This window comes from Berghia stephanieae, chromosome 3 (genome assembly GCF_034508935.2).
Source record: "Berghia stephanieae isolate SIO BIC M18660-M18661 chromosome 3, UCSD_Bste_1.3, whole genome shotgun sequence".
Classification (NCBI taxonomy): Eukaryota; Metazoa; Mollusca; class Gastropoda; order Nudibranchia; family Aeolidiidae; genus Berghia; species Berghia stephanieae.
This window is the reverse complement of record NC_088362.1, coordinates 66421427-66430821: the sequence shown is the minus strand read 5'-3', so window position 1 is coordinate 66430821 and position 9395 is coordinate 66421427. Positions and strand designations below refer to the sequence as shown.

General features: G+C 34.8%; 1 protein-coding gene across 1 annotated transcript in view; it reads right to left on the bottom strand.

Annotated features, from left to right (window-relative positions):
• LOC144968241 (adhesion G protein-coupled receptor L3-like) overlaps window positions 1-9090 on the bottom strand; it is a 20061-nt gene extending 10971 nt beyond the window's left edge. The window contains exons 1-2 of the mRNA XM_078906392.1: window positions 8913-9090; window positions 4985-5092 (exon numbers count right to left, since the gene is read on the bottom strand). Coding sequence (XP_078762518.1) covers window positions 4985-5092; window positions 8913-8982 — 178 coding nt within the window. The 5' untranslated portion in view covers window positions 8983-9090. The remainder of the gene's footprint in view (window positions 1-4984; window positions 5093-8912) is intronic.
• Between the last annotated feature and the right edge of the window lie 305 nt (window positions 9091-9395).

Sequence of the window (9395 nt, the reverse complement as noted above, 5' to 3'; positions counted from 1 at the left end):
TATTATTATTATTATTATTTATTATTATTATTATTTTATTTATTATTATTATTATTATATTTATTTATTATTATTATTATTATTATTATATATTTATTATTATTATTATTATTATTATATTATTTATTATTTATTATTATCTTTCTAATTATTATTGTTATTTATTTATTTATTATTATTTATTATTATTATTATTATTATTATTATTATTATTATTATTATTAATGATTATGTGTATAATTAGCGTTGTTCGTGTACTGTGTTAGGGCTTCATGATTAAATTAATCTATGTTATGCGCCCAGAGCCCTCCTGATGAAGGGATGTTTGGCGCACTATAAATCTATACCATTATTATTATTATTATTTTAATGGAGAACCAACAGTATTAGAGGAGAAATAAAGGCTATTAGGAACAGGTGTCATCTATTATACTTATTATACTGCTGTTAGAAATTTTAACATAGGCTTCACGGAACAATGTTGATTTCCAATCATATTTTGTTAAAAGAATAGATTAGAAAGATTATCATTACTTGATAGTATCAAGAGAGATATAAAATTACTTCATCACAGTATGCTATTTTTACCTTTATAACCCTCTAGCTCAAAACTAGGTTCAGCGACATTTGGTACACACAAATTTTAGTATCCTGCATGTCTCGTCATTTATGTTAAGTGCTGTTGTAGACCTGGGACCCTATACGCACAATTAATGGAAATTGAAGCTACTCTCTTTTGATTAAAACATGAAGCTTAATAGTAGAGTCAACGCATAGTGAAAAAAAAAATCGAGTTGTTTCACATTCTTGTAAAAACTTATTTTTTCTTCACATTTGGTAAAACTGAAATATTTGAAAAACATTTAGTCGATTGGAATTCCAAATCGACTACTTGCAGGTCAATCAGAGCTCACTAAAGTTCAAATGAGGTCAACTACATTTAACAATTAGTTACTCGTAAATTGTCTTTATTCTATAGCATCTTTAAGAACATAAAACTTGTATTATATGTTAAACAAATCACATGTACACTTTTATTAATATTCTCTTCGATTTGTAAGAGTTATTGTCCTTGATTTGATTTTAGATGAATAAAAATATTCCTCTTTTTAAAATAGCATGCGAACTACACTTTATTTTATACTACTCAAATAATAAAGTTTGCTGTTTTGGATGTCAGTAAAAAAGCAAATAAAGTTAAAAGCAAAATACACAATATTTTGTTGAGTTATCGCTCATTATGGTAGAGTCGCTGAATAGCGCAAAAACTCGACTTGTTTTACACTCGTGTGGAAGATTGTTTTTTTCAAAGTTGGTAAGATTGATATCCTTGAAAAATAAGTTGGCCGATTGGAATTTCAATTCGACCACTTGAAGGTTATCCAGAAGTCACTCAAATTAAGGGCAGCAACGTTTAACATTTAATTACTTCTACACTTTTGAATATATTAAACATAGGAAAAGAAAACTTTATTTTTTCTTGACCAACTCACAGACACAGTTTGGGGGAAAATTCCTTTCTCTTTGTATGAGCTATTGACCTTGATTTGATTTATAGGCGTGCATTAATATTCCTTTTTCAAATAATGTCTTGCGTATCACGCTATATTTAATAATAATAATCAAATAATATTTTCTTATTTGGATGTCAATCACAAGCGTGTAAAGTAATAAGTAAAACTAACAATATTTGATAGACTTATCATCCTTTAAAGGTTAATGCTACAGATCGAAGCCATATGACGAAGAAAAAAGGTTTTTCAAAGACCCCAATGTGTTTGAACGGTAGAACATTTCAAGCATCATTTCTTGGGAAAACGTCTTATATTTTGGATAACCCGAGCGTTGATCTAAAAGAATTATTTAGGTATGTATCATCAACCTTTCCACCTGTTTTATCATCTTGAGGATTACCCAATGGATACCCATAGTTGGATCTCCTGAAATGGATGGTAGCTTAGAGTCAGTGTCTTAAATATAATTTTCTTTTTTGCTTTATCGTGTATCAATCAGAAAAAGCAACTAAGGAAAATATTTTTGACAATTATTTTGAGGAAAAGTGCTTTACCGTGAAGCTTACACGACTGAATCTAGCACCAAGAATAGATGTTGGTTGGGACCGATATATTCCCCTGTCTATAAAAGAAAGTACGAAAAGAAAAACGTTTGATTAATTTGGTCAAAACTTCAAGGGACTAGCAACATTTTTTATGAATGCAAACAAAAAAATGAACTCTTGAAATACATGTCTTGCATGCTTATGATGAAAAAAGCCAAAGAGGTAAAGGGACAGCATATCACATTTGTCAAGCATCTTTGTAATGGGATTTCCGTGGGACAATGCAACCATGAAGAAGAAGAAGATACCCCCATATTGTTCAATATTTTGCATGGCCTTCAAACACAATCATTCAGACTTTAACAGACCCCGAGATACTTATGTTATTGTCATCCTCTTCGCCAATCAACATTATATCATTGGAGCAAATCCAAAAGCTAATATTTGCATTAATCTTATAAGAAAGTCAAAGAAAGTTATCAATCTGAACAGTATTGCCGCGAATATTGGCCAACAGACTTGCTAATTCCTTGTATTATTTCATGCATTTACGGTTCTGTTAGCACATCTGCTTTAAAGTTTAAAGGGCAGCGGTCATGTTAGTTGTCTTGGTTTAGTCATGTTTCTCGCCATGAGGCATCGGCAAAATCTATAACGCAATGGACTTTGGAGAAAGGAAGAAGGAGAGGACGACAAAAAAGGTGCTGAATGGATAGTGTAAAGGAATGGACAAGGATGGACATCCCAACACTAATGAAGAAATCTGAAGACAAATCTTGATGGAAGGTCCTTACTGTTGTCATCTCTCATGACTCATCTACGACCACAGGAGAGTGAGGTGAGATGAGGATCAAGTTATAGCATTCTTACCAAAGCCCCACTGTCTCCTGTTATTCATGAATTGCCAAAGATCGTGGATGCTCCATAACACATATCTCAAAGTCTGTATGTGACTCTTTGTATGTCAACTATACAAAGGTGAAGCCACTGAACACAATGTTGATCTCGTAAGGATGAACATTTTCATCCACAAAACTGGAGACGTTGAAAAAATCCTTCCAACAAGTGATGTTCTGTATCAACACTTTGAAAGAAGTTTCTTTCAAGCGAATATTTGGGCCACAGTCAATGCGTCTTTGATGTCTTATCAAATCCAAACAATTCAAAGGGAAGACAGATAATCATAGACTGGTTCATGTTTTGACTACGCTGTTTGAAATCAAAGCTATCTTCCATATAAATAGAATGCTCCGCTTTCCGATGCAAATGGACGAAGGCAATATTGGACTGCAGCGTGTTTTGTCAATGTCAATATACAAATTAAACATCACTCTTATACGAGATTTGAAATCCTGGCCATTTCTTTCCCTACCTGTACATTATTTCTTTTTGAATCATTGTCACCAACCAATGATATCATGGTGTCTGTTAATGACAGATGTCGGGTTCTTAAACAACATAAATTGTTTTCAATATGAAAACGCTATTTTGAATAACTCCGTCGAATTTATTTCGTTTAATATATTTATGATATATTAATATTATTATTCTGTTTTGAAACTTTTGCTGTATATCATGCACATACAATCTCCCCTGATGAGATGGAGTATATCATTAAACAGCTCAGATCTAAGTCTAGTACTAGAGAAGATATTTTATGTATTTCACAACGAATAAATGTGGCGGTTTTCAAGAAAAAAAAAGAGAAACAAACAATTGTAGTATGGGTAGATATGGTTAAGGCATTTGGCAAATAAATATAAATCAAGGGCCTTCTCAAAATCAGAAAGGCAGACATCTCTAGTCTGGGTCATGAAGTCCCTGACAAATTAAAATGCTCGAGTAGGAAAGGGAAGTAGAAGGACTGATAAGCCGTGATTTACAAATCGTGTTAATCTCTTTAGTAGCTTCCATTTGTTGTCTACTAATTTTTTGTTTTATAAACAGTTTTCCAGGAATTTCACAAGAAAAGACTTTCTGGAGTAAAAATCTGAAAAAGTAAAATAACCCTTTTGAATTGAGATAAGATACCTAAGATTTTTGTAGACCGGTTCATAACACATCAACAATATATTTTGTTATTTGGCTGGTATTGATTTCCAAAAAGCCTACGAGTGTTACAATTAGTTACAAGCTTTAATGGGCGATAACTCCATTGAATATCATCTAAGTTGTGATCTACAAAGTAATTCAAACTTATTCAGTTGTTCATATTTTGTTCTTGAAAAGTTTTGGTTTATCAAAAGTTTTCTAGATATTTTACAAATACACCCTTGTTTTATTTTCCGAATGTAAAAAAACGGCGATAACTCATTTGAATTTTGATATAGAGCAAAGATTTTTTGTATAGAGCCTAAGGACAATGAATCAACGGGGTTTTTTTTGTTCTTAGAGGGCTATGATTTCCTATTACCGTTTGAGTTCTACTTTTATTAACAGAATTCAATGGGCGATAACTCCATCAACCATGTTCCGATTTATTTGTAATTTGGCAATAATGTTATTCTCAGTATGAGATATTATTTGTTCTCTTTACAAGTTATAATTTTCTTAACAGTTTAAGTGATATTTCGGAAAATCGTGCTCTTTTTTTTTTAGAAAGGGGGCGTAAATAAAGGGCAATAACTACTTGATATGATGTATGATTTTTTTTTTCTTAGGTGATATATTTAGATCCAATTAAAGTTTTTTGGTTATTTGCAAGTTATCATATTCTTGATATTAAGGGAGTTCTGAATTTAACTATAATTTAACTTTGTTAGATCGCTATGTGACTCCTGAAAGGTCAGATCAAAGTTCCAATGGAACAAAATTGTTATTTTTTTGTCTGCTTATTTGACTTATAAAGAAAGTTAAACTTTAACGCGAATCCAAAATAACAATGGTCTCGGGGACCCTACTATAACCTCAAATTATATACCTCACCTGCCTTTGCAGTCACAGTTTTTGGTTCGATTCTGACGGACCTGGTGTGGTCTTTGCGCCAACGGTTAGCTTCATGATGATCACCAAAGACCTCAAATACCAAACATCCTGTTCACCATATCATAAAGATTCAGACAAATTTATTTGCCAATAAAAATAAAGAATTACCACAACCCCCCCCCCCCCACACACACATACGCACACAATCCAGCTTAGGTACTTGGGTAAACCAGAAAACATCAATTGATGGAAACATCCAATTGTATTATTCGAAAAGCCCGTCTTAGTAGAGGGAAATAGGTCCGAAAAAACCCTTGAATTGTGCAAAATAGGGTTGAAAGCATGAAAATTACATATGTTGTAGAACATGAAAAATCATATAATTTATGCTATAGAACCTCTCTGAGAGATCATTATTGAGATTCATTCATTCATTCATCCCATGATCTGATGGTCGTCGGGGAGATACATGGGATGGAGCTCTCACCACTTTCCGCCATTCTTCTCTATTGTTGGCCTTCTCCAAGAGTCGTTCCATCTTCATTCCTGTCCATTCCTTGACTTTGACCATCCAAACTTTCCTTTGTCTTTCTCTTCTTCTTCCTCCTTCAAAGGTGCCCTCCATCACCGTTCTGCACTAACCTTCATGCCTCACATTGTGGCTAAATGAGGGGCTCCTGTCGTCCTGCACGATCTTGTACCTCTTCCAGTACGTCTTTATTGGTTCAGTGTTCTGTATACAGCATCCGCAGGATTTTTTGATAACTTTTCATCTCAAAAGCAGAGATTTTGCGTTCTATTGAGATACAAGCTTTTTAAGATTGGAATATTTTGAAATGGGCGACAAAAAATTTGTTCATTCCTATTGTGTAAACATTCAAGACAAGGCGACCCAATGTTGTTTTACGTCATCCTTGGATTCCCATTTGTGACTATTTTTAACTTCAAACCGGATGTGTTCATGTCACTAAACTTTCGATCTAAATTGTTTACTCGTCCATCTTCCTCAATTTTGATAGTTTTTAGGGACTTCTGTCATGCAAAATGCTATAATTAGAGCTTTTTGTGAATCTGATTTGGCAAATATAATCAACTACACTAATAAAGACGGGCAGACAAATAGACTCACAGAACACAGCTGGATTAAATGTCGGCAACCGGTATTGACACAGACAGTTCACCTTCTCCCCTCCCCCAAATTATTTTTTTATTTCCAAAACTACTGCGATAATCAGTTTACGTGTTTTATATACTATTTTGTTCAGACGTGATCACAGTTGGGGGTCAAGATAGCTCAGTTGGTAGACCACTCGGTTCACACGCAAAAGGACCGAAATCGACCCCGGATGCAGTCGAATTTTTTTTCTGACTTCCCAGTCCACCCAGCAGTGAGTGGGTAGCTAAGACTTTTATATCTGGCAGAAATTACTTTGCGATAGACTAGCGTCTTATGAAAAGGGTATCAAGCAATTGCTATTGTCCGTTTTACGCTATAGAAACCGGGATAAACTCCGGCTCCATGGACCGAATGGCTCTGAAGGACTACTACTTTTTGATGACAGTATGGAGTCGGCATACCTACAAAATTGTATTAGAACGCTATGATTATCGTTACCATAATCATTATCATCATCATCATCATCATCATCATCATCATCATCATCATCATCATCATCAGCAGCAGCAGCAGCAGCAGCATCATCATCATCATCATCATCATCATCATCATCATCATCATCATCATCATCATCATCATCATCATCATCATCATCATCATCATCATCATTATCATCATCATCAATCGTTATGATTCAGTATTGTGGCAGCTATTGACGTTACGTTATTGACCGCATGTTGACAATGGGAGCATGATCTATCTCTGTACTTTAGTGACCTTGTGTAAGGCATTGCACACACATTGCTTGCTTGTTCAGGTATAATTGAGTGCTCGGCTAAAAGCACCCCCCGACTGTTCTATCTGTTGTTGTCCAAAAATTACTCTGTACGATGGCTTGTTTTGTATGAAATAGGTCTTACGTGTCTTGCTTGTGACCCATTGTGCAGCTAATGTAATAATAATAATATTAATAATAAAATTTCTTTATATCTCGCCCAATCCTCTTCACAATAAAACTCTAGGCGCATAACAATTGTATCAATCCATTCAAATTTCTCACTCTCTCACTCTCTCTCTATCTCACTCTCTCTTTCTCGTACTCTGTCTCTCCCTTCCTCCTCCGTCCTCTCTCTCTCTCTCTCTCTCTCTCTCTCTCTCTCTCTCTCTCTCTGTGTGTGTGTGTGTGTGTGTGTGTGTGTAGCTTTATAAAACTGTAGCATTACTTGTGCATTCCATAATATGAAATTCTCATAATTCATAATTGAATGTTGATGGGTCTTTAAAAGAAAGAAAGAAAGGGGGCGGAAGAGAGAGAGAGAGAGAGAGAGAGAGAGAGAGAGAGAGAGAGAGAGAGAGAGAGAGAGAGACTGAGCAGTAGGTGGAAGAATATTACATATTATGACTAAAAAGGAATGCGTTTGCATGTTTTCAGATACAATTACAATGTCAAAAAGAACTTCTCGCAGGAACTGATGGGACAAGTTTTTAGTATGTCAACTAGATAACATCACGCTAATGTCTCATTCTTGCTTCAACCACCCAGGAATACACACGCTACAATTCTGATTGCATTCGTGTTAACGTTCCTTTTGCTGACGTAGGGTTTGTACACGAAACATCCAATATCTGTACTGTTCCCACCCGAAGCCATTTGTTAGCTACTGTATATGGCCAACCATGTATCTAAGTTATTGAACGCACATTGTATTCTCGGGGTTATTTTCCTTGGATAAGTAATGCTATACAAGGAAAAATAAAAGTGCTAAAACACACTGTTATGATAAATTGCGAGAGTGGTTCCATTGCAGGTGTCATTTATATGGGTCTTAGCTACATGTATGCCAATTTTCATGTTTTCAATCGGAATTCCCCCTAATACAATTAATATGAAGAAAATACATGTATTTACTCAGTTATTTCCCATCTATTTTTCTATCTTGGTTCACAGTCCTGATATTGTATCGAGCATTGAGCCCCCCAACTGTCAGTTCCTTTCATTTATACGCGCATTGTCCTCTTGTCTTCTCTCGATGCGTTTATATTTGAACCCTATGTGGTCACACAACTTTTACGCTTTTTGCATGTCAAGAAACTGCAACAATTCTTATTAGGATAAGCAGTTTGATTACAGAAATTAACTGGCGCTGACATAACCTAAATGTGTTGCAAGCGCCGTAAAACCCTTAAAAGCATAAAACAAACAGAAATTTAAAATATTGTTAAAATTGTCTAGCGTATATCTACGGATTTACCATGCTCATTGCGATTTACAATGTTTTATTTATTCTCCTAACAATGCTTATGTAGCTAGATGTCTATTTCATAAATAAAAAGTCACTTTAAAGGTATTATTCTTCTTTCTTAAATCATTTATCACCTCCAACAAACAAGTTCTCATTCATATCTAAGTCAAATGGAGTAGTGTGGACAGTAATTCTTACTACATACACAAGATAGGGGCCAACTATTCTCATCTTTCCTGTCACTGGCCCGTCCAACATTTCATGTATTTTGCAACAAGAGGACTATGTTGTCTTGTGCTATGACACCCGTCTTCGGATTGAAAGGTCCTTGGTTTGAGCTTACCTTCTGAGAGGCACATATTGAAGTCCTTGTAAAAGGCTCTCTACTCACAATCTCTCATCGTACTCAGGTGTAAAAGGAGTGCCTGACCATTAACAGAGTTTACCTCTGTCGGAAAAAAATTGTAATATCGCCTGCGAGGCGTTATGTCTCGTCTCACATGGTAAGTGTTGTTGTTGGATTCAATTCCCTTGCAAAATGCTTTGATCTGGATGGTTATGTTCTTACCTAAAAGTATCATTATCTTCATGAAAACCGTGACATCAAATTTAGAGTGAATATTATCTCCTTTTGTCATTTGTAGAGATTTTATTTATGTCGGGTACATGACTTTGTAAATATATTTTATTTGCTTTAACTTTTGATAACCACAATGTAATGTGCAATGCGACGGAGGAAGTAAAGTGCGTCCTTGTACTTGTACTAAAACCAAATACAACAATTCAACGCTTAATATGATGTGCAACTTTATAAAATCTGACAAGAAAATATAGCTACATGTATTTTAATGGTCTAACCATAGATATGTCGTTGTGCTTAGGTGCAGTTTTATTAGCATCGCTCTACTGTTTCGGGTAATTACTTGATTTTCTATACACACATACACATGCTCACACACACGCGCGCGCATGTTCTCTCTCTCTCTCTCTCTCTCTCTCTCTCTCTCTCTCATCCTGTGTGTGTATGTAACGTTAATTTGGGCAACAAACT